At 37.5% G+C, this 25830-nt stretch overlaps 1 protein-coding gene across 1 annotated transcript in view; it reads right to left on the minus strand.

Annotated features, from left to right (window-relative positions):
- Positions 1-18168, minus strand: part of NALF1 (NALCN channel auxiliary factor 1) — a 433491-nt gene extending 415323 nt beyond the window's left edge. The window contains exon 1 of the mRNA XM_065740974.1: positions 16774-18168. Coding sequence (XP_065597046.1) covers positions 16774-17571 — 798 coding nt within the window. The 5' untranslated portion in view covers positions 17572-18168. The remainder of the gene's footprint in view (positions 1-16773) is intronic.
- Between the last annotated feature and the right edge of the window lie 7662 nt (positions 18169-25830).

A 25830-nucleotide genomic window follows, 5' to 3' on the forward strand; every position in this document is an offset into this window, starting at 1 on the left:
CACACTACACATATTATTGCAGTACTAAATGCACTGGCCGAGGTACCAATTAAGTAATAATAATAATAATAATAATAATAATAATAATAATAATAATAATAATAATAATAATAATTGGATTAGAGTTAGAAGTCTTAATGCTTTGTGTATCTTCTTAAACTACTGGAATGCTTTCAGTATGTTAAAAAATAGCAGATAAAAGAGAACTGGTTAATACAACTTCTCTGGACTTTCAAGAGCCTATTGAGATTGTTTCCCAGGAACAGATATAACAGAGACAAAGTAATCACAGAGTGAGGAAATAAAGCTTTGCTATTGATTAGAAGCCAACTACGAAAAGCAGCATACAAAAGCTGAATATATTTACTAATGGTCACTGCTCCATGTACCTAAGTGTTAACAGCAGGGTGTCTTCAAGTTCTTTACTAGGGATAAGAGTGTTTAATTTATCTGTCAGTCATCTGGAAATAGGACTAACAATAAGATGGAAATTTTTATAAGTAAACAAGTAACAAGTAAATAAATAAGTAAACAAGACGTAACAAGCCTTAGATTAATCAAGGCCAAAGCAGGCCAAGGAGCTTTTGGGTCACTTAAGAGAGCTAAGTGAAAGTGGAAACAATAGCAGATGGAATCTAGCACTGCCAAGAATAGATGCATGCAGGAAAGCACCATATGAAATACTTTGTCTAGAATTAAAAACTGAATATGACCACTGAGGGAAGAAAAATTCATGACAAGCACAGTACAACGCACAAACAAAAATCTTGTCTGCTGTGCAAGAAACTTATCTTAGATGCCTTTGTAAGTAATTAGCCGTTAATATAGTCCAAAAACTTGATGTTTAAGGGGAAAATAAGCAGTAAATACCTCTATCGTCATTTCAATATATTACATTTTTTTCTATTCTTACTAGCTAGCTGTAGTATAATTTACACAAATATAATCCTCTCGTTCAATCCTAGTCTCCATTTGCATCCAACAATTTACCACAGTGTACCAGAAAAAATCCTATATGAACAATAAAAAATTCAGTAGGAACTATAGGAAAGGTAATTCAAACTTCACTATTACAAATAACAAATAGGACTGATACATAACAGTAGCCAAATTTTGAGTAAATATTTGTTGATTTGATACTCATTTAGAGAAAATCTGGATTTTTAATACAATTCAAAGTGCCTTTAAGAATGTAACTTTATCTCTAACAATTGGACACCCCTTCATATATTAAACTATACTAGTAGAAAAGTATATAGAAAGGTATTTTCTTGAAACATAAGTATAATACATCAATTAATGCCAAATATAAAAAGAAACTCTATACACTGGCAAACAGTGTTCTAACTCTCTGGTATAGTAGTATTCATTTTGGCTCCTGTGGACTGCCTATTTCCAAAGATAGAACAGAACACAGAGTGGATCACTGTGAAGTATAATACACCACTTCCTGTTTATGGAAAATATACCTGAAAGTTATCTTACTTTTCTAATTCTTCACTATTGGCTCCTTCAGACTTCAGGATAAACTAATGTAAGCATAATCTGAGATACATCAAATGGGAGACTTATGCAAATACATTGTCTATCTACTCTTATAATGACCCAAGATAAGCATCTCTGTTTGTGCACTCTGCCATTCTGACTGCATTCCAGCTGGCAGAATAACATCTGATCTCATAAGTTCATAAGTTCATAAGTTCATAAGGTTGGAAAGGACCTATAAGATCATCTAGTCCAACCATCCTCCTATCATTATCTCTACCCAACTACTAAATTAAGTCCTTTAGCACCTCATCTAAACGCTTCTTGAACAGCGCTAGGGATGGTGCCTCAACCACCTCCCTAGGCAGGCCATTCCAGTGCCTGACCACTCTTTCAGAAAAGAAAAGAAATGCTTCCTCAGGTCTCTACTAGTTGCTCTCGTTAGCAGGTTCCTCTTCAGCTCAGTAATCTCTGTTGGTTATGTACTGATCATCTGAAGGTCTCACCCCAATATTTCAATGAACTAAACTCTAGTTTAACAAATCATTTGTTTCTCCATTTTTGCCAGGCCACTTGGTCGTTTTTAGCCATAATGGAGTTTCCCACTGGAGAAAATACAAGGAAGCTTCCCTGAAGTTAGCAAAAGACTAAAAATATTAAATTCCATGGATCTTCAGAAACATAGTTATCATAGGGAAGATGCTTGATCATGATCTGTAGAACACTGATAACTAATTTTCTTTCCAGAAGTGGAGGCAAATTTCTTACTACATTTACTAAAAATTACTCACTAAAAATAACTCAATGCATACCATGTACTTTCAGGATTTAAAAGCAGTAGCCATCTGCATTTATTTAAGAGAATCAACAATGCAACATTCTTCTAGTGTAATATTTTCTAAAGAACTGCAATGTACGTTTCTAATCTTTCTAAGAAAGTATCTTTACTCATATTATATTAATCCAAATCCATAAGTGTGCTATTGAAAAAATCTAATGACAATTAGTTCTTCATCTTTTTATAGAAAATGAAACAATTAAAAAAGAAAATCAGTTGCTTGGGCTTTTCTGAGTATCTGGTTGCCAGTTCAGTTGATATCTAAAATACAGACTGAATACTGACCCTCGTAAGAAACAAGAAAATAAGTATAAATATAGTGAAGGCAGAGTTTTATGAAAGAAGGTCACACCAGCTCTATTGCTGCTATTTCATTCCCTTCCTACTCAAATTAGTCATATTAATGATTGTTTAGATCATTATTCTGAAACTTAAAAACTCTAACTTCCCATAATGAAGCAATGAAAACTCTGTTTAGCCTCATGTCCACATGGTGAGAAAGTGCTGGGAATTTCACAGCAAGGACAGAGGCAGTCTGAAATGCAGCAAAGCTGCAGTGGTTCTGCTGCACAGAGCCTTGGCAGCTGCTGGGAAGGAATACAGCAGAAATCTGCACCATGCTGCTCATCGGCTCCATAGACATGCCAGTGGAAAACTAGAAGAAAGTGCACTGGCAAAATGCTGCCTTGCTAATTAAATATTCATTGTTATTTTAGTGAACTATAACATTTTATTTTTAATATAAAATATAATTTAAATTTTATTTAATTTAAAATATATTTAATATGTATTTATTTATTATTTTACTTTGGTGTTTTTACTTCAAAACTCCCAATAATTTTTACCCTGAAAATCTATGGCATGATTGAGTTGTTTCCAAATAAATATACTACAGTTCTGGGAAGAAAATCAGTTTCCATTGTTCTTCTAACAATGCAGTCCTGAAGAAATTTCAGAGTCAATACAGGAATTATCACAGAATTGTAGAATGGCTTAGGATGAAGGGAACCTTAAATCCAACCCCCAGTTGAGGTGAGAGTTGAATTTCATTCTCTTTAATTATGGCTAAGTGAATTTAGCAAGTAATAGGGCTCTGTGGACTGATACAATATTGGGATGCTGGCATCCACTTTATGTGTTTCAGTGATTTTACTTCAGGTTAGTTGTAGTCCTATAGACACTGGGTCCCTTATGTCTGCAACTCTTTAGAAGCACTTAAGGAACATTTTCAGTAGAAAACAACCCAGGTGTGAGTTCCCAGATTGCTCTGCAATGTGAATCAGAATGCAGGAAGAGTGAGAGTAGGAGTAGGTGGGAGATGCATTTCAAAAGCACAGTCCTGACCTGAAGTAAAATGCTAATGTAGACATAGCCTCAGGGCAACTGCCTGTACACAGTTCAAGCACTCGAGATTTGTGAGCTGTGTGCCCAAGTGTGTACAGACATTGCAAGAAAGCATTGTGTTCTAACTCTATTAAGACACAAAGTGAAGCAAAGAATTGGAAGCAGAAGCAGTCCTTTGAGGTGCATAGCAGAAGCACATCGCCATTCACTTCATGTTATGGGGCCCTGATGTTGCTGAGTTATGGTCATATTTCAGTTCCCCAATAGCAACATTACTTGCAGATAAACAAACACTTTCACATCTTTTGCCTCTCCTTAGAGTATCATTAAATGACTTCAGACGTCTCTTTTGTCATACGTATTTTAAGCTCCATTTTCTATCCTGTACACAAGACAATGACTTAACAGTAACCCCCCAAAAAAGTTTAATTAAACTCACAGACCTCTTATTCCTTCCTCTGAGCCTACTTTGATACAACTCAGATATATAAACATATTTCCTCCAAGATGTAAAATAAGATCATCTCTTCTTGCACATCTAAACTATAGTAGAAGAGAGGAAAAATAATTCCTCATCCTAAATATTAGCTCTTTACAAATTAGGCCTATAGTAAAAACTATGAGAAAAGTTTGTAATATAAATACTTGAATTCTCTGTAAAATTTAAGGAGGAATGTTTTTCCAGTGATAGAAATGGTCAGAAATAAACAAGAAATTTATACAGATAGATGGATAGATAGATAGATAGATAGATAGATAGATAGATAGATAGATAGATAGATAGATAGATAGATAGATAGATGTTTTAAATAAATATTTTGGAAGGCACTGGAACTCATGCTTATAATGTGCAATCTAGCATAATTTTGCCTTTTAAAACATTCCAGAGGAAATACAAAACTCAGGTGAACATGTCACAGAACCACAGGATGGTTGAGTCTGGCAGGGCCCTCTCTCAACCCTCTTCATCAGGGCCATGAAAGCAGGGTGCTCAGGGCCATGGCCAGGCAGTTTTGGAGGTCCAGAAGGAGAAGAATCCACAGCCTATGTACAGTCTGTGCCTGCACTAACAATGATACATCAGTAACAGAAACCTTATCCTCCAAATAATCACAGCAATCAAAAGGTCGTGGTCTTAAAATTGACACATAAGCAAGCAAAAAAAACGGTCATGAAAAGTGCAAATAAAGAAGCAAAAACAAATATAATCTGAAATATTATGATTGCACAAACAGAATATTTCTCATGGTTTTCCTGTATTCTGTTAATATTGAGTAGTAGAGGTACTCGTAATTTTAGATAGTACTGTTCCAACCAGTGTTCCAAATTTCAGTCCAAACACATAGAAATTCTCTACAAATAGTTAGGAAGACCAGTGTAAAGCTGTAGTAGTGTGTATCAGAGAATCATAGAATCATTGAGTTGGAAGGGACTCTTAAAGGCTGTGAAGTCCAACTCCCAGCAACAAACAGGGACACATATAGCTTGATGAGGTTGCATAGAGCTCCCTCCAGCCTGACCTTGAGTGCACCCTTACTGTGACACTGATGGATGCTTGTGAATTCCGAATTTTCTGTAGGGTGTTTCTAAATTCATATTTTTTGTGTTGTGTTTTGTTGTTTTTTTCTTTTTAAAAAGTGCTCTAAGTAATTTGCATTTTCAGATCAATCACTAAACAAATAGGGGACCAAATAAAGGCCATTTAAAAACAGTAGTCATATTCCTCTATTCTTCCAAAAATACTTCTCAATTTTAAAGAATTATAAGGTACACACTGAAGATTTTTTTCTCCTTCAGTTCAGCCTCTCCAAGATGCTTCATCCTACTTCAGTAATTTTCTTGTTGCATCTCTTGTTAGACACACACATATATATAGATCACACATATACATATGCGTGCATAATACCCATAATTTTTATTTGAGTCACTGTTAAAATTACTACCTGTTTTGTGAGCACTGAAATTTATTACAGAGAAAAATGTCTGTTGCCCCATCCATTCTTCAACTTACACTTACATTCTAACCGTATTTACACCAGTATAAATACAGTACAGCAATCAAAGCAGCTTCTCTGGATTTAAACTCGCAGTACTACTGCTTATCAGCATCTCTCTTGTTAATCTTGGTGGAGGACCTACACTACAGGTTGGAAAAAGCAAAGGAATTCTCCTTTGCTGTCTTCAAGATTTTTCCCTCCTAGATACCTGAACTAGTCAATCTCGTATTTTGTGTACTTTGTCAGAAAAAATATATGTATATATATCAATAGAATAAGACAATAGGGTCAAGACCAAGTACTATAATGAAGAATAAGTCAAAACAAGCAAGCAAATAAACAAAATCAATTAATTTGAAAACAAGTAACAAATTAGTATCATCAGTTAAAGGTAAGAACATAAGTATTTAAAGCACTTGCTGCATCCTTCTTTTTGGAGCCAAGGTTCCTAAGGCAAATCAGCCTGAGTCAGATGCATCCCCTTGATTTCATATAGAGTTTTCATCTGTATCTTGTACTTTCTTCTGCTCTCAAAACAGTATTACATTTATCAGGAGCCACTGACTTACGTGAAGCAAGTCCTGTTTTATGTCACTCCAGATCTCTGACAAAAGGACAATTGTTCTATATTTACAAATGAAAGTAAGATTGTATTTTAAATTCCCATCTGCCATGCAGAGACTGGCTTGCAGTGCATATATGCAGGTCACAGCCGAGGAATCAATCTCAGCTGCAAAATTTTGAAAAGCTATTGTTGCAGTAATGATTTAATTTTGTTAATACAGTGAGGTTGGAAAAATGCATATTTATAAGATTGAGCTTTAACATTTATAAGATTTAAATAAAGACAAAAGAATCCATAATGCACTTCTAACTGAATTGGGATATAAAACAGCAAGCCTCATTTCCTGAACTCCAGTGATACACTCTATCTTGTTAGCTAAACATAGCTTATAATAGGGGTCATTTCCCCCAGGACTGTTATATCAGAAAGCATAAAGGGGAATAGGAGAGAAGAATAAAAATAAAAAAAAAAACATAATAACATAATATTTTTTTATAACCGAAAATCTGCTATTAAGAGAATTTGGCCAGTATTTCAGATGTATTTTGTTCAACAGCTACTTTTTCATACATAATACTGGCCCAAGTTATGACAGTTCTTTGCAGAAATATTTCTAGGAAAAATTTACGCTAAAGCAGAATGGGACTGAAAATTTACATCTCTGAATGCATGAAGGATTTAGAAAGCTATCCCAAAAGAACCTTAGCCGTGTTCTTGTTTTTCCTCTTTTTTTAGGTGCAGAATCTCAGGTTAGTGCAATATAGTCCACATATATCCCTGCTCCACACATGTAGCTATACGGAAAATGTCTTTGTGCTCCTGGCAGCATGTGCTGGGCCATCCCCATGTGCATGATACCAGGTGCTCAACGTTATTGTTCCGTTCCATAGAAAAAACTTTCTCATTGTCAAAACTCGCTGGTCTCAATTTTAACCACAGAACCACAATACGATCAACCTGAATACAGTGTAAAAGCAAAACATGAAAAGATGTTTTACAGTTAGGTGGTATGCGATTTTGTAATGTAATATTCCAAAACATATGTATTTTGAGCACTTTGCTTAGTAATAACAAGGTCAGTGAATTATGCTCTGAAAACGTAGATCTTTTTTCACAGCTCACACTGGAGGTTTAGACTACATGCATGAATTTACAAAGCTGGAATTAGTAGAGTCATATCCTGATGGAAATAACTGGAAACTTGCTTAAGGAATTTAGTAATGAGAAGTATTTAAATAGATATTACAGCAAACACTTATCTTATAAATTTCCAAAATTTTATTTACAAAAGCATTGTTTGTAGCTATTTTTAATAAAAAAGGTTTTGTTTTGATCATTTTGGAATTGTATATACAACTTGCAGATATATATTTCTCATATTCTATATAGAATTTTACTTTTAAAGAGAGATTTGTTATACCAGACCTAACTCCAAAGTGATTTGCTTTTAGAAATCAATTATATCTTCAACACAGGCATTTTTGCTTGCAACACTGAACAGTAAAACATTCCTATTATTCCAAAACTGTTCCATACAAAAATGTAGTTTCAAAAAATATTGCATGTGGGGGCAATGCTAGGAGTACTCAGCAGAAAATGTCCATGCAACTGCAAGCATAAAATATTCCTCGACTGCAATAACTAATAAATAAATAGATAAATAAATAAAAAGTTATAGATTATTTGGTGTTTATTTGGTACACATTATGTCATTTACTAGCTAAACATTATTTTGAAAAACCTGCTTTGATGTGTAAACAAATACAGTATTTTGCCTTTAAGAACATAACTCTACCACCAGCAACTATAAAAATTGTCCTCCAAATGATGAAGCTACTATTACCAATACAAAAGAATTTTTTTTTAAATAATGAGTATAACAAATCAGTTTTCACTTAATATGAGTTTATAAGAAACATTCCAAACTATCAAAGAATTTTCTGTCTGGTATACACTTCTTCATTAATAATATGCACACCATGACAATAATTTTGATATTTATCATATTTTGTTTGTCTATTACTACACACAGAATATATAATTAGCTTTTAATATAAAATTTAAAGCATTCTTAGATTTCTCAAATTCCTCCTTTGCAGAACTATTTATCTAAATAAATAGGGCTCATACAGAATTAGTTTTTAAGAGAAGAACATATGAATGTAAGCCCTGAAATATGGAGATAAAGCTAACCAATAAAGTAATAATCATCCAATCAGCAACTGTCAGACTGTGGAAACTCTCTTAAAAATAATGATGAATAAAATGAGAAAAAACTGTTTTTATAAGTATCACTAAGAAATCATCCTTTCCTCTTCCCTTTAATGAAGAAGGTCCTCTGATTTTGAATTGCTTATGTCTTAGAAATGCAATAAAGGAACTTCATAGTGATTTTTTACAGACGAACTGTGTTGACACACGTAAGATACCATTTACTTAAATGTTCAAGCAAACTGAAGGCAAGATCTTATCTAAAATGTTGAGGAGAAGTAGGAATTAAACATGCAGTTAGAAAGCATTCTGGCTACTGAATTTTCTCCCATGAAAATAAATTCATCAGAATTGTAATATAGTGCAAATTTTAACTACAAGAATAATATATTAATCTTTTTTTTTTTTTCTAATTTTAAAGGATAAAATCCAAAATATACCGGCTTGACTAAAGTACTTGTCTAATTTTTTTACATTTAAATAAATAAATAAATAAATAAATACTAAAATGCCAGTCATAACTAAAAAATTAAATTAAGACTTTTTGTTGTTGCTATCTGTAAAGTCCCCCTAATTTCATTGAAATCAATTAAAACATTCAGAAAGACTTCCAAACTGCAGCAACATTTCAGTAAACCCAGACCCATCCATATTGTTTGTAGGTAATTTTATATCATTGTTTCTACTGTTTTTAACCAGGAAGTTTTCTTCTAATGATGAAATCTCTGAATGATTTCTCAACATCAATCCATACAAAAGGTGAATACTCCCTTCAGGATCTCCAAATCATGTCAAAGGACCACAAAATTAGCTGCAGTTTGTCTATAATAATATTTCTCCGCTCCTCCCAAAATTTGGTTGCATTCAACCACTTCTTCAACAAGTTCTCTTGTAAAGGCTTTAAAACATTGTTATTTTTAACATAGCTATCAAGATAGGTCCATCAGTTTGGATGAAAGAGCAGAGATGAAGGATTGGAGAACATTAAGCATTGACCAACTTTGCTTCAACCATGCTTACATCATACCATGCTCCCTTTATCATTCTGTACAGGGAGTTCACTGGATGTAGCTCTTCAGTGCCTATGTTCTAAAGGAACTATTTAGATCTTTCATGTATCTGACCTGTTTTCAACCAAGACAGGATCAAAAAATCTAACAATAAAAATAAGTCTGCTCTTTCTTCTTTCTAACATACTTTCAAAACAATAAAATTTCTCTTCAAACCAGTGTATCTCTAGTGCCTATTACTAATTTTGTATTCCTTTGATTGATGCTTTAAGTGAAGTTTACCAAACTGTCACATACTCTCACTTAGTGATGTTTGCATTACAGTTCTGACAAGAAAAGAGTACAGTGAAAAGTACAGTATGGTTATTTTAGTAAACTGGCATGAAAGTCTAAGAACATATGTTTCTTGATTTAGGCAGGTTAGATAGGCTTGGGAGTTCCTTCTGATTTCATCTAAGGGAAGAAAGCGAAACCCAGTGTAGTGCATAGGAATTCTTCTACACCTAGATATACAGACACCTCAAAATACCTTGCCTGTAAAGAGAAAAGCAAGAATAAGGGAAATAGTCTGTAGAAAATTTACTTGCAAAAATTGCTATTAGGAGGGTGACCTATAATTGTTGTGTACAGTTTTTTAAAGTGAAAAAGTTTAAGTAGAAGCACTTGGCCCTTCTTCTCTTGAAAAAGTGATAAAATTGTAGTTATACAAGGCCCTTTCCTATTCTCATCTCTAAGAAGCAGATTGCATGGCTCACACATGCTTCAGTGGCAGATTATAGTTATCAGAGAAGTGAAAGAGAAAAATTTCACTAGGTTGAGCACAAGTAGCAGGATTTTATAGACTTTCTCACAGTTGCATTTTTTGCACATGAAGAATATTTCATTAAAACTATTTTTTTATGCCAAAATCACTTTTTTAGGATTCACCTAATATCAGTGTAGAGGTACACAGTGAAGGTGTTTTGCATCTGAGAATAAGGATGCCTTAAAGACAATGAACAGAAAAGAGGTACCATGGCATAATCCTTCTGATTTAGTTTAGATGTCTACTTTATTGTGAACTGACTCAGGCTTTACCTATGAAATTCCACTGACTACAAAGAAAGTATGAATTTTTCTATCTGACATAGATATCCATGCTGTAGATGACTAATTTCATTAGATTAACTCCTTAAATTTTGCATATTTTGGAGCAATACATATCAACAAGTAATATTTGAGAATTTGGCTTCTAAGTTACTTTTTCCTTTTTAGGCAATTCATAGATCTAAATATATTATGGAACTTAGTGCAAGACTGAAGTGATAGATTTCTAAGTATAGACCAAATGATTTTTAGGCAGGATAAGTGATAGAACTGTAATTTGCATTTTGATTATTTTTCCTAGAAGAACATGAAGGAGCAAGACTGCTGCATTTGCTACGAAGTGCATATGAACTCTACTACCACATGCAAATATCTAGTGAACAAAATAAAATCAAGAGCTGATCTATGACATTTCTAGTCATGTGACTCTGATACCCTGATGTGTTAAAAAGTGTCTGCAGAATTATGATGGAATTCACTTCAACTACTCTGCTCCAGTCATCTGCAGGCCTTTTTACTTAAACCAGGAATGAAGTATCCATTAACACTATAAATAGGATTAATATCTGCATGATTAAGTAAATGAAAATTCTGAAGTGCTGAAGTTAGGTGGGATCAACTCAGTTCTAGAAAGAATGCCCTGGGAAATATGCTCTATTGAGAGCAGGGAGACGTAATCCTCATCCAACAAACCATTTAAGCAACTTAATGACTATAAACATGTAGCCTTCAGTGTCACTCAAAAGGAAAAGTGAAAAAATAAAAGAAGATAGAAATATATTGTTGAATTTAGGATTTTAGGCCAAAATACATAGTCTGTTAGTGCGTAGTAAACATTACTCCTTACATTAACACACCACTGCACTATTGCAAGACCAGACTTACTACATTCATCCACATTTATCTGAAAGTAGTTTTGAAAAATAATTAAAATTCTACATGTTTAAATTCAACTAAACAAGTAACGTGCAAACATCATTTTTCACGTCACATTCTCTTCACAGTATTCCAAGCAAAACTTTTAAAAAGAAATGCATTTCAGTGTCATGGCTTTTTAATATAGTGTATTCTTCACTTTAAAAAGGGCTTTAAAATGTTTAAATTAAAGTATGTCAAATTCAGGACATTCTAAAAAAATGAATCCGTTCAGTAATTAATGCCTATTTTTTCCCAGTGTTAAACACTGGCCATTAGTGCAGATTTCTGAAAGTTTAATTTTTAAGAGTTTCTTCTGATTACCTTAGGTATCACTGTTGCATAAAATATAAATATTGTGTGATTAAGATGTGTAATTGAAATGTCTAACTTTCAGGCAGATGCTGGTCTGTGTGACCTTTTGTAACAGAAGGGCTCTTTTATCACTTGAGCTTTTGGTTTCGTATTTCTCATCTGCTCTCTTCTGACAGTGTAACCGAGAATTTAAATAAAAATCTAATTAGACTACATATGCTGTTTAGGAAAAGTTCTTGGAAAAGTCATGATTCATTATAGGCTTTGATATTTCCAGATAAATGAGAACAAATGTGATTTTAATTGTTTTAAATTACTTTCAATCATCATTTTACTCAAATATAAGGAACTGAATATAGCTCTCATTAAAAAAATAAAAAAATAAAAAATAAACAGAAGAAGAAAGAAAACCTGATAACAGAAAAAACAGTTCTATGTTCCCATCAACTGTATAGTCTATGTTTAATGATGAAACCCTCTATTGTAATGCATGATTTTCAAATAAGTAGTATTAAAACTCAGCAATTTTCTAGCATATTTTTGATACCATTATCATAAACCTCAAATCAAAAGCTGTTAAATGACATTTAATTCCTGCAGGAAGAAAAGAAGCTCTCTGTGTATACATGTTGATAACCTAAGATGTGAATAAAAGTTACCTTTTTAGCTATGTTGAGCTAAAAAGTTGGTATAGTCTTATTTTTATCCTTTGATATTCTAGTAGCAAAACTGGATGTATTTTAACTATTATGTACTTACCTGATTCACACCTTGCAATATTTTAACTGACACTAAGGAAGGCCACATTTTTATCTTTCACTGAATTAAAAAAAAAAAAAGGATATGTCAGAGAAATGATAACTAACTGAGAGGTTTTGTTCAAACACAATCAATACTAATAAATATATATCTTTTAAAAAAGTGTTGGTCTCAGATACTTTTCACAAAAAGTTAAGTTCTGCCACAAAAAAAAAAAAAGAAAGAAAAAGAAAAAAAGAAAAAAACTTTACATGAGTATGGCCTACTTAGTTATTTGACCCAGTTGTTAATAAGAAGTAGCCAGAATTTTCTTTTATTCCAGAGAGCGATTGTCTACTGTTTTAAGAATAAGAACTTGAGTATTTCCCCTGATAGATAGCTGATAAGTCATCATGAGGAACTGTGTCTTCTAATGTCAATCCAATACAGCCCTATATTAATTGTTCGAATACAGTCCTATGTCATGCTGTAAATAAAAATGGTATTCTGGAAACGTGTATTACAACGATAGAGAATGTCAATAACAATTTCTGTAAGCATAACCATTGGTTTTAAAGATGCAAAAGCAAAATTTTATAAATTTGAAAAATAAATTAATATAAAGCAGGAAAACAGACACATAGATTCAGATTCTCCATTACTTCATTACTTTAGTGCTTCAATAAATCTAAAGCCATTTATTTATGGCACCTGGTTGAATGTGTAGGTGTCCTACTTAAATTTATTGTTTCATCATTACAGATATGTGATTAACAGGACAAAAATAATATATATAAAAACATCAGGCTTCAATAATTTTTTTACAGAGTAAGTGGAAGATGGTTTTGCAATAAGACAACACAAATATCCAGAAATTCTAAACACCATACAATGGCTACTGACATTCTTAATTATATAAGCTGTATATGTATGTTCATTGTTACAATGAATATGCTACCAATATTAGCTTTCAAAAGATTCTCAAATTCACAGTTCTCAGCATTTTCTGTATATCTTAAAAAAATAAAAATAAAAAAAAAAAGGACCTCATTGAGAAGTTTAATAAGATGACCTTGGCTACAGGAAGGTTTTGATTCAAAATGAATATATCTATATATTAAAACAAAACAAAAAAAAAATCACCATGTAAGACAGATAAACATGAACTGATTACCTAAATAACTCCTGACTGAAAATAACTTTCTGCAATACAAAACACTGTATTTAAAATCTTCTTCAGAGACTAAAAGACGTAGTGGAACACAGAGTATTTTAAAAGCTTTTTCTTTTAGTTTCAGATAAAGGGATAAAAATGTAGAGCTGAAGTTTTAGAAACATGCACCAAAAGTATTTTGATATGCACTGTTTTCTCTAATCAAAATTATTGAATTATATAACTTGCCAGACTATTTACTTGGAGACTATTTACTTGGATAACTGACATGTTGACACTGTGAGGGGAGATGGAGAAGGGGAAGTAATACTTGACGAAAAGTATCAAGTTGACTGATATCTGGTGTAAATTTTATTGATTTTGTCATCAGGTATAACTAGTCACCTGGATAAAAAGCTATCTTCTGTGAATGAAGCAGCTCTCATAGATTACTAATGATCCCAATGACCTCTTAAATATAAATACATTATTTAACAAAGCATTTTATTTTACTAAGCCAGTGATTATATATACGATAACAGAGTGAAGTCAGTATTTTTAGATTTTTTTGTTTAACAGAAGATAAAAAGAAGCTCACCACGAAAACCAATCAAATGATGTGTACCTCAAGTGCATAGTTAGATATTGGGTTATTTACTACATATAAATTAAATGCTCATTATTATGCTAGAAAGTATCTAGTTATCCAATGCTATAGAAATTAATATTTAGGTACAGAAGAAGAAGAAGAAGAAAAAAAAAGCAACTATGTCCCGATTGAATGTTATAAGTGTAATATGTATATAATGCCAGTAAGTGCAGTAAAACTTTGCAATGCCCACTCTGTTTTACCTTTCACTACAAGTTTCCAGCTTCACCAGCACACACTTCAGAGCAGATCACGTACAAGCACATCAAAGCACGTGGCTAGCAGAGCGCTGGGCCCGCTAAACACCCAGCTTCATCAGCGACCAGAATGAACCCGAAGGGACCAGCAGCACCAACCCGGGGTGCACGTGGCACAGAGAGGCTCCCCGCAGCACGGCTCTGCTTCGGCATGCTCCAGCTGCGGGAGCTGCCCTGCAGCACCACGGACAGCGGCCTCTCCGCGCCCGGCCCGCGCCGCACACTCCTTCAAAACGCTAAGTCGCACCCTTATTTCATTGCTATGATGATGATGATGATGATTACTTTCCGTCCGGAATATCTTATTTTTTTTAGCACAGACTGGTTGGCCAAATTCTCATCACACTGCACAATGCCATCAGTTGACAAGTCTAGCACTCAGAACTGAACATTTGTCATTGATGGTACATTTCTTAAGTTTGTTTGTATATCTCATGTGAGCATTTCGTTTCAACAGCTTCTTCCCCATCCCTAAAACAGTATTTATCTTTTATTCAGTCCCCAAAAGGGAACTAATAATATAGTGTACATTTGTTACTGAGTGCATTTCAGCACCATTTATATCGCGATGTATCGTAGATCAAAAGCAGACTTTGTAACAAAGTTCAGCCTGATTAAATAGCAATACAAAATAAAATCACTTCAAGTTTGTAGATTCATTTGGCAGCTGAGAGCAGTAGGTCAATTTCTAGGTTAAGGAGTTACTGAAATGGCAAAGATGTCCTCACAGCAGTAGTCATCTATTTATATTTGACACGCTTTTTATTTATCCAATTTCTGCTTTTTTACTTCAGTGATTCACTTCAGAAATACATTTACATCACCTGTTAACTGAGTGCATAAAACATATGTGAATTCAGATAACAGTGGAGTCAAAATCACTAATGAAACTACTTCACATTTGTCAAGTTTCAGGGGGTGCTGGGAAGGGAAGGTAACTTTCTAACTTTATTCAATGAAATATCAGGATATTCCAGCTTCTGGAGGGACTGAAGATTGAACTTTCAAGTGTATATATGCGTAGCGTGCACTACCTGACCATGGAGTAGGATGTTCTAGGGATGTGCTGTCACTATTAAGTGATTTCAGAAGGCCCTGCTGAAGTTACAGAGCACTGAGCTATCGCTTGGCCTTCTGCTCAGCACAGGGATTTGTACTCACTGTTGTGCTCCACTGCTAAAGCAGGATTGGGTCAGATTGGTTAACATAGTTCTACAGTAGTCAAGCTAATCCAGTCCAGGGTAGAAAACATTCACCTGTCCTGGCACTCAATAAACATATGAACAGAAAACATCATGCAGATAGTTACTTAAGGTGCAGAAGATAGCACTTTTTCTAGTCGTCTTTTGTCTTGAGATCTAGGCCAACTAATCTTGTGCAAAAGTATAGGGAAGACAGCAACTCCGAAGAACCGAAATGGGACCGTGCCTTCCAACAAAGGAAATCAAAAACCTCTTCAGACATCTGAACACTCACTGCTGGCACCAAAGCCAACCACCAAGTCCTAGCGAGATACCGTCACCAGACAGGAGTTATCATCACTTCCCAGCCAAGAGTTACTGCGCTCCCCACACCCATCCACCTTCTCCTCGATCCCTTTCCACTCCACAGACGCTGCCGAGCACCTGAAGGCAAGGTCCCTTCCCTGCTCCACCTCCCGCGGGACCAAACGCCGACGGGAACCGACCCGCATCCCCCAGCCGCAGGCAGAGGCCGGTATCGCTGTCCCTCGGGCATAGCGCAGAGTCCAACCAGCCGCGTCCCTCACCGACCCCGGCCCCGGCTGCCATCTAGGGCCTCGCTCATTGGCATGCAGACCCCGTCGCTGCCTGCCGCCAAGCCGCATCCCAACCCGCTGCGTGCCGGCAGCCGAGACGGAGCCAATCGCATATTCATGAGGAGGGGGAAATCCAGCTCCGCACTCCCAGAGGGCCGAGAATCACTCTTTCATTTATTTTTCTTTTTTTAACATCCCCCCCTCCTCCTGCCTCCCTTTCAGCAGCGCTCACCCGGGGGCTCTGCGCATCGGCCCCGGCTGCACCCACCCGCGGAGCGCGACCGCCGGCTCCGGGCTCACCCCGAGCATCCCCCAACGCGGAGCATCCGCACAGCACAGCGCAACGCGCGGAGAGACGGCACGAACACGCGCGGACGGAAGGCACGCCGGCTGCCCGCCACCGAGGGACAGGAAACACAGCAGGGTCTCCTACCTTACAATCCTCAGGACACGATTTCACCGAGTACTCATCCGACTGTAAATACTTCTGGAGCATAACCTCAAACTCTTCGTATTTCTCCTGAGCGTGCTGGTCGTAGCGCTGGTAAGCCTGGACACACTGGCTGCAGGAGCCTCCCCCCCTCAGCACCACATCCAGACTGCAGTTCAAAGTGTCCGGATTGGACAACCCGGCGAACAACTCCCAAAGTGTGTAGGAATTACAAAAGGAAAGGTAAAAATCCGTCAGGTCCCAGCCGGGAGCCGGGCTCTGCCCCGCGTCCCTCGGCCGCCCCGGCTCTCCCCGACTCCGGCACACCGCCTCGGCGTCCCCCACGCTGAAGCAGCGCCCGGACGAGCGGCCCGGGGGGGGGCACGTCTCCGGGGGAGCGGCGGTGGTGTTCCCCAGGAAGGCAGCCTCGCCGTGCCGGGGCTCGCTGCCGCCGCCGCCGCCGCTACCGGGGGAGGGCGGGAGGGAGGGCTCGGGGGGGGTGAGGAGCCGGGGAGCGGGGGGAGCCGGTTCCCCCATGGCCGGCGGCAGCTCCGGCTCCGCGGGCTCCGGTTTGTCGGGTGGCGGCTGTTCCTTCTCTCCGGTGCCCGTGAATTTGGCCTCGGCGCAGAACCACAAGTGATCAGAGAGCAGGACCGTGAAAAACAAGAGCGATGCCAGGGACAGTCGCCATTTCTGAGCCCTCTCTGAATCCGCGAAGGGTTTCTCGTTCTCCCGGGATGCGAACCAGATTTTTAAGCCGTCGTCATACTGCCGACTGCACATCCAAGCACCCCTGGTCATATTTTGGGAACGCACAGCCCTGGCCGACTCCACCGTGAGGGCTCCTTTGCCGGTGTCACCACAATATGCATTGACTTAAAAGATTGGGGGTATTTTCTTGCCTGTCTTCCTCCTCTCGCTCGCTCGCTCGCTCGCTCCCTCTTCCACTCTCCCCCTCTCTCTCTTTCTCCCTCTTCTTCTTCTTTCTCTTCCTCTGAGATAGCGTCGGGGTTGGCCGGTGGCTCAGCCTTGGTCTCGCCACACGAAGCAGCCCCAGTCCATCCACCGCGGAGTGCCGCGGAGAAGGCGAGAGCGGTAACGCAGAGAGAGGAGGAGGGAGAGGAGATGGTGGTGGTGGTGATAGTTGGTGGCGGCGGGGCTGCGCGACTGGTCCTTTCCCCTCTCACCCAGGCATGGTCAGAGCGCAGCTCTCCATCTCCCTCCCGAGAAAAGCCCGCTGCCCCTGGACAGCCGCATGCCGCGTCCCCCGCTGCCGACGGACGGCTCCGGGAGGGCTCCTCGCCTCCTCTTCCTCCCCGCCGCCGCCGCCGCTCCTCTTCCTCAGCCCCGAGCCGCGGCACAGATGCTGCACCGCTGTCTCCGTCTCCTCTTTCTCCTCGTCCCCCCTCCGCTCTAACTGGAGAGACGCTGCTGCAGGGCTCCCGGAGCGCTGCCGAGGATGCTGAAGAGGAGGAGGAGGAAGAGGAAGAGGAGGAGGAGGCTGCCGGGGCCGCCGCCGCCGCCGCTGGTGACAATGGGCTGCGGCTGCCGCCGCTGCTGCCGCCGGGCGCGGTGTCCCCGGGCGCACGGGGCGGAACTGCCTGGCTGGGGGCCCCCGATGGCCACAGGCATCTTGGGCCCTTGGGCTAAGTTGCCGCCATCTTCGTCCTGGAGAAACACTTTTTTGGGGGGAGCTCTGCCTTTTGCGTCATCTCCTCCCGCGCCGAGATCTCTCTATCCTGGCGCATTGGCAGCAGCAGCAAGTCTGCCTCCTCCTGCCTGAGGAGGAGGAGGAGGTGGGAGAGGCACTGGGGACCACATGGCCCCTCCAAAGGGCCTCCTCAGTGCAACTCCTTCCACTCACCTCCCTGCTTCCCCCTTGCTGAAGGCACTGCTCAGATCCATGCTCCAGCCCTCTCTCCTCTGCAGGGTCTTCTTCCCCTGTGTCCCCAAACGCCATGTCTGTTCAGGGTGACGGCTGCTGTCGTGTCTGTCCTGGTCACAGCAAATCACAAATGGCACATAAAACCCCAGGGGCTGGATCCCAGCAGGTTTTGGCCCCACAGTAAAAAGCCTGAAAATAACCTTCTTGCTTTCCCGTAGGCGAGTAGGGACGCAAAATGCCCATAAACGCCAAGTTGTTCCCACAAAAGAAGTTTTGCAGAACCCTGGTCTGGCATGCTTCAGCTGAGTAAATGCTGCCAGCCTTTGTGTTTCACCTTTAGGATGTCACTGCCTGGAGTAAGAGACAGAGAATGTGGATAACTGTCTTACTAGGGTGATGAAAGCCATCTGATAATCCAATGATCTCACACCTACAGCAGTGATCCCACTATCTTCTGGACCCTACCAGCAGAATCTCTTGCTTAAATGAACATACTCTTTGGTCACTTTATCTCGCTTGCTGAGGCACCTAAATGTAACAGCAGCAGATGCACTTGGATTCCTCACAAGACGAGAGAATAGGTTGAACGTTATCAGATGAAGACCTCTATTAGCCTGGCTCTACAAAGTCTTACTCTCAAGATGTCAAGTGTGCTTCTGATCAGAGCACAACGAAGATGTATGTTTTTATTTCTCCATTGGATTGGAGAAAGGCTTAGAGGACATGCCTATCCTTGTTCCCAAGGGTTTCTCCATCTAGAAGGAAAGGACCACTTAGAACTGATTAAGGTCCTTGAGCAAGGTGCATGCTGTACCCCCAAAAAGTAGCTTTCCCCATTACTTGGTTAAAGAAAGCTTTATCCTTAACAAACATGGCCATGGTCTATAAAGTGATATCCTTTCTAATAGTTTCTGATGGCTCTCTAGTTCTGTGAGATTAAATCTGAAACTAGACCAGATCAGAGGAGGAAAAAGCTTGAGCCTTTTATGGTTGCAGCTATCATTAACCAGGGGATGAGTTTACCAAGGAATGTGCTGGAATTTCCATCATTTTGAGCAATAATTGAGGTTGAATGTCTGTAAGAAAGAAATGGTACGCCTTAAACAGAAGATGCAGACCTGAGGGAGGGATTGCTGAGTGAAGCTCTATGCCCTGTGTTATGCTGGGGGTCAAGGCACATTATCATAATGGTCTCATCTGGCCTTAAAAGATATATAAGTCAAATTCTACACTGAACAGAAGTTAACTGTGGATTTTGTTTTGATAGGCTACTTAAAGAGACAGAAACAAATGCTGATATTGTAAGAAAAAGTCTACAGAACTCAATCAGAATGCAGTTTGCAATTCTCAGTCAATCAGCTTACACCATCTGCTAAAGGTACATTATTAATTTAGGTCTTGGAGCTCCAGTTCCAATGATTTGACATACTGGGCCCAGCAGTGTAACTACATTTTTGTAATGTCTTCCATTCTGGGAGTTGACCGTGACAGAGCTTTTATTCAGAAGAATGTAACTTGTCTAACTTGCAGTGTGATTTATTGGATTATTTTTTGCTTCTTTGTTTATGTATTTTTCAGTGGAAAAGCAGGAGTGAATCAGAAAAAAAATAGAACAAAAAATCTGGAAAGAGCAACAGGTACTGAAATCAGGAAATCTGAGATTTTCAGAAGTGCTGTATAAGATATGTGGCACTGATATAATTATTCTCTATTTGGAAGTTAAATGAGGTGAAGGAAATCAGTTTTGGAGTACCTACCTGGCAAATAGGATTGATTTTTTCTCCTTGAGGTATGTTTGGTTTTTTTTCCTTTTGGAAAAATGAGAGGGTAAAGGCAATTCTGACATACATAGGGAAATCAGAAATGTTCTTTATCTCCACAGTTGAATATCTAGATGGTAATAAAAAATGCTAGTATCTAGACCTCATCCGAAATGTAATCTAAGAACACAAGCGTAACTCTGCTCCTCTGTTTACACTTGACTAGGATCAAACAAAATACACTTCCAGTCTGCTAGGACTTTTTAGATATACTTGTCTTCTATGAAAAAAACCTTATTATTTTCACACATTTCCCAACTTTTGTCAGGAAAAATAGAGTGAGAGTTCTTTTTCAAAACCCCACAACAGAATATAATGAGAAGACATTCAGCATTCCTGAAATGTGTGCGTCTTTGCACTTCCAGTTTGTTTTCTGTAACAGTGGCTGTGTCATGCGAACTGTTGTCTTGTCTGTTATGTTTCCCCCAAAGCCCCATTCCCACTCCACCCAGCACACTGAATCTTACGGTGTTTGTTGCAGCAGCTGGCTCCTGATGGATCTGAACAGATGCAGTTCAGTTCTCTAGTGCCCCTTAGTGTTAGGTCTTGGAGCTCGAGGGAACAAAATAAGGCTATAAAACCATATCTGAAAATCAAGGAGCTGACTGTGTGTGGAGGAGGAAAGAATCTGAAGGATATAATGTTGCTGCTTTCTTGTGAAGATCCTTTAACATTTTGCTATCATAGATCTCATGTAGATAAAAGAATTTTGTTTAGACTAGGTAAATTAATTATATGAACATGAAGAAAAGGGACAAAATTTCCTAAAAAATATGGAAGTACATCCCCATATTCATCATTCATTCTGAGTAAATGTATCGGTGCGAAGTACTGACTTCATTTAGAAATGAGAGTTTTTTTACTGGGAATACTTATTATACATATCCCAAAGCTTAGCAAGCACAAAGAATTCATGGAGGTCTGTCTCTCTAGCTGGCAGGTCACCAGGTGTTCTGCAGATCAGTCTCCTTAGAGCAGTTTCAGCAGGTGCTGCCATAGAATGCTCCAGTCAATACAGTCAGCACTAGTGCTCTTTAGTTCTTTGGCTCATGACATGTAAGATGATAGATAGCTGATCAAGCACTGAGGACAAAATCTAACAGAATGAGTTTGCATAAAATTGAAGGGACTTGAAGCCATTGCTCAACTTAAATGCATGTTTTCTTCATGCAAGTACTTTTGTTTCACAATCATAAGTAATTCTTGACCGAACATTTTAAATGAGTAATAAAAACTCATCAGAATGAGCAGCTTTAATATTTCAAAGTAAATATGCTTATAATTTTGCCTAACATCACACATACATTCATCCACAATTTTCTCCATTAGTCTCTTGTTTTTCTTTGATTTTTTAGTACAAAATTGTGAGAGCTGGAGAACGGTGTGTCTTTCAGATGCTTACATAGCCTGAGAGCAATGTCTTTTCTTTGTAATGCATTATAATTGCATTGTTTATTTATTAAAAATTGTATTTCCTAATTGAAAATCACTTTCTTTTTTTTTGTAAAATCTTAAACCAGGCTATTTTCAAAATAGTAGAATCTTTTTTTTTTTAGTTGTCTGGTTCTACTGGTAAGTGCAATTGTTGCAGTGATTATTAAGTTCTCAGTTAAACTCTTGCATTAGAATGTCATCAAGCACTTCTAATATCAAACATTTACAGGCCCTTTATCATTTTGTCTTACATCATTATTTTATCTATTTATTTTTACAGTTGAAATATTTTTTCTTCCTTAGGAAATTATTTGTAGACAAAATGATAGGCCAACCGATTTTATTTTAACTCCTTACAGTCATGTCTAGGTATTATTTTACCCATTACCTGCAAAGAGAGTCAGAGATGTATTTATCTGCATCTGTTTACTGACAAGAATATCCACACTGGTTCTATTATATCAGCAATACCAAAGAACTTAGTTTATTCTTTATCACATTCATAAAGTTTTACTTTTTTGTTCAGCATTGTTAAGAAACCTAAAGTATTGTGAGGAAGCTCCTGGCACCTGGACCAAAGCACTGGGAAATTTATATTCATGCAAGCAGGCACTGATGCTACTAACTCCTGTTCAAATAGATCTAATTCTTGCATTGTCATTTATTCCTGATTTCCACATTACCTTCTATTTTGTCTCTTTGCGCTGAGTTTTTTAAACTTTTCTCACAAAATCAGAGGATTAACTGTCATCCACAAAAGTTTGTCAAACTGGAGTTTAAGAGACTGTAAAGTAGAAATTTGGAAGATGTTAATGTTGTTTAGCTGATTGAACTATCTTTCAGATGTTTGCTCTGCATCCTTTGAGACTTCTTAATAGAGAATGAGAACATGTTTTTGTTTGTTGACATTTTCAGCCACAGAAGAGTGAACAGATAATACAGAATCTAGAAATCTTGTATTTTCTTTCAAAAATTGCAGGTTATCTTTATTATGACAACTTTATAATGACAGCTCAGTTGTACTTACATCCAGATGGTACATTCGTGCATGAGCTGAAATGAGCAGAGGCTATTCTTCATTAATTGAAGCCATCAAACAAGTGAAATATAACTTTTGCACATGACTGCAGCAGGAGGATAATATAAATGTCTCCCTCAAATTAGTCTATGCCTATTAGAGTAAGGTCTGATTCAAAGCATGCTGAGAACAGGAGAAAGATTGCAATGGGTTTTTAAATCAGGCTTGCAGAAAGGAGACAGGCGGAAGAATAAAGGTCCCCCCACATGGCGGTGGAAGAAAAAGGACTGGGAGAACCACCAAAAGGTAGATTACAACATTTAAAATATTTTTGCCTTCTTTTCCTTTCTTACTAATTCTATGCTGTTTTCTTAGAAATGCTATATCCTGGTGATGTTTTTAAAGAAACTGACTACATTTTTTTTTTCCTTTTTCAGCTTTGTTGTCTTATAGATATCCCAGAGCTATCCCGTGATAAAAGGCATTTCCTATCAAGGAAATAATATCTGATTTTTCTCAGAAATACTCCTTTATTATCTTTTCCTTAAATAAAATAAGAAATGTAAGCACAAGATGGGAAGACTTATGTTTTGTTTGATTAGCCAAATATTTTTCATTTTCTCATTCTCACCTTCACTCAAAGGAAAAAAAAAGTACTTTCAGATGTAACCTTGCTGTTCAATTCATAGTTAACTTTTCTATTTTAGTATACTAATATAGAATATTTTTGAACCTCTTAAGTTACAATGCCTAAATTAGAATGCCAGGCAGGTTTTCTTTGTGATGCACTGATGTGATGCTGTTTGCTTCCCTTTTCCACCCATGTCTGTGGTATGAACAATGTGGAAAAGAGAGGACTGAATTTAGGAAGATTGTTAAGTTATTAAGAAAACTTCTCCCTTCTTATTATTCCACATTTTATCCCACTTTTCTGAAAAGTATGTAATCCTAGAAACGCCTTTTCAGACTGATCATATGAAAGTTTGGGAAGAGTTTAACATTTTGAATAATCTCATTTGTGTGAGTTTAAACATTTTATTATTAAAAAATGCATTTGACAACATGGCATGCATGGAGACAGACCTAGCAGATTCTGCCCTGAAGCTGCTACATTTCTTTTGTACAAAAGACATATTCTTATTTAAAAAAAAAAAATCTAATTATTTATAATATCCTTTCATCATCTTGCTAATAAAAAGACACTGCTACTCCAAGTGCACATTTTTTTCCCATCTTAAGACACATCTAAAACAGGTACTCTTGTATGGCAAGTCATCCTCTCCCGTATCTTTCCACTGATTATGGAAGAAATCATCTAGTTTATAGTGTTGCCTAACTAACCACTCCTTAGGTTGCTAAAATGTTAGGCAATAGTTTTAGGTTTATCAGCCAAGTTCCTGTTTTTGTGTTGCAAAATACTCTTCCAGGAAAAAACAAAAACAAAAAAGGAAAATCAATCAAACATACAAACAAACAGAAAACCTATGAGGAAGTGTTAACACTTTTTCCCTCTTTTATAGAAACTTTATTCAGTTATTCTTAGAAAAGTAGATTGAATGAACTGGGCATTGATAGTCCTTATTTTCTGACCCCACGTGTATCCTTTTCCACACAATTGTAATCTTCTGTCTTCTGCCAAGTGGCTATCTTTACAGAGAGGGAAACTGTGTTCTGGGCTTTTGTAGGGTTTTTTTTCTTTCTTTTTTTTTCTTTTTTCTTTTTTTCTTTTTCTTTTTCTTTTTCTTTTTCTTTTTCTTTTTCTTTTTCTTTTTCTTTTTCTTTTTCTTTTTCTTTTTCTTTTTCTTTTTCTTTTTCTTTTTCTTTTTCTTTTTCTTTTTCTTTTTCTTTTTCTTTTTCTTTTTCTTTTTCTTTTTCTTTTTTCTTTTTCTCTCTCTGTTCCCCTGCCTTGCAAGGTATTCCTGTGAAGAAAACATGTGACACAAGTTATACTGATGACTCAAACTCTTCTGGTCTTCTTGGAATCATCCCACAATCAGTGTAATGAGTCTGACCTGAAGGCAAATGTCTCTTTTTTTGCAACATCACCAACAGTTCTTAAAATGCTTTTACTATGGTTGCATGTGCACTGTGAGACATTCAGAGAACTGAATACAGACTGAAAGTGAAGAAGGAGCTCTGGAGATGCTATCCAATTTCCAGTCTTTAGAAGGGAAATGGAAAACCATTCATTAATTTTTCCTCAGCAACTCTATCTATGAACAGGGAAGGCTGGGAGAAATAGTTGCTGTCTGCAAAGCACTGTTTCCCACAATGAAAATAAAGAATTAACCTCTTGATAGGATATTACATAGGTTAATACACATATTATTCCTTCTCATTTACGTCCTAAGAACTGAATATTTTTTATTGTTTCAAATTAGGTTGCTCTTCCTTTCTAAGTTTGTTCACATAAAGATATACACTGGAAGTGAATAAAGATTTCCCAAAGAAAGGAACTCATTAAGATCATTTGAAATCTTAGAATAAATGAATAGTACTGCTTTCCTGGTTTTCCAGTAAAATGCATTGTGTGATATTTGGTGATATCATTTTCATTACATTACATTGCTGGGAAAGAAGAGCTTATTTTCATGCTTTTTACAGCAGAGAAGTCAGAGAAAGAGAAAGGAAATGCAATCATAGTGGGTACTTTAGCATTCTAATTAGATGCACTGAGTCTTAAATTTAACTCTTACATTCTGTTGTAGTTCATTTTTCTTCTCTTTCATTTCACATTATTCACTTTTTGCTTCTGGATACAGTTTCTACTGGCTGACCATGGCTGTGCAGGACTTGGTTCTTCCCACAGCACAAAAGCAAATATGGCTTTCAGTTACCTAGCACATTCAGAGTCTTGCTAAGGGTAAGCAGAATGATTCTGTCTCTAAGTGCCACTATTATGG

The sequence above is a fragment of the Cyrtonyx montezumae genome, unplaced genomic scaffold (assembly GCF_038088225.1).
Source record: "Cyrtonyx montezumae isolate F1298 unplaced genomic scaffold, pur_monq_1.0 scaffold_3, whole genome shotgun sequence".
NCBI classification, from domain to species: domain Eukaryota; kingdom Metazoa; phylum Chordata; class Aves; order Galliformes; family Odontophoridae; genus Cyrtonyx; species Cyrtonyx montezumae.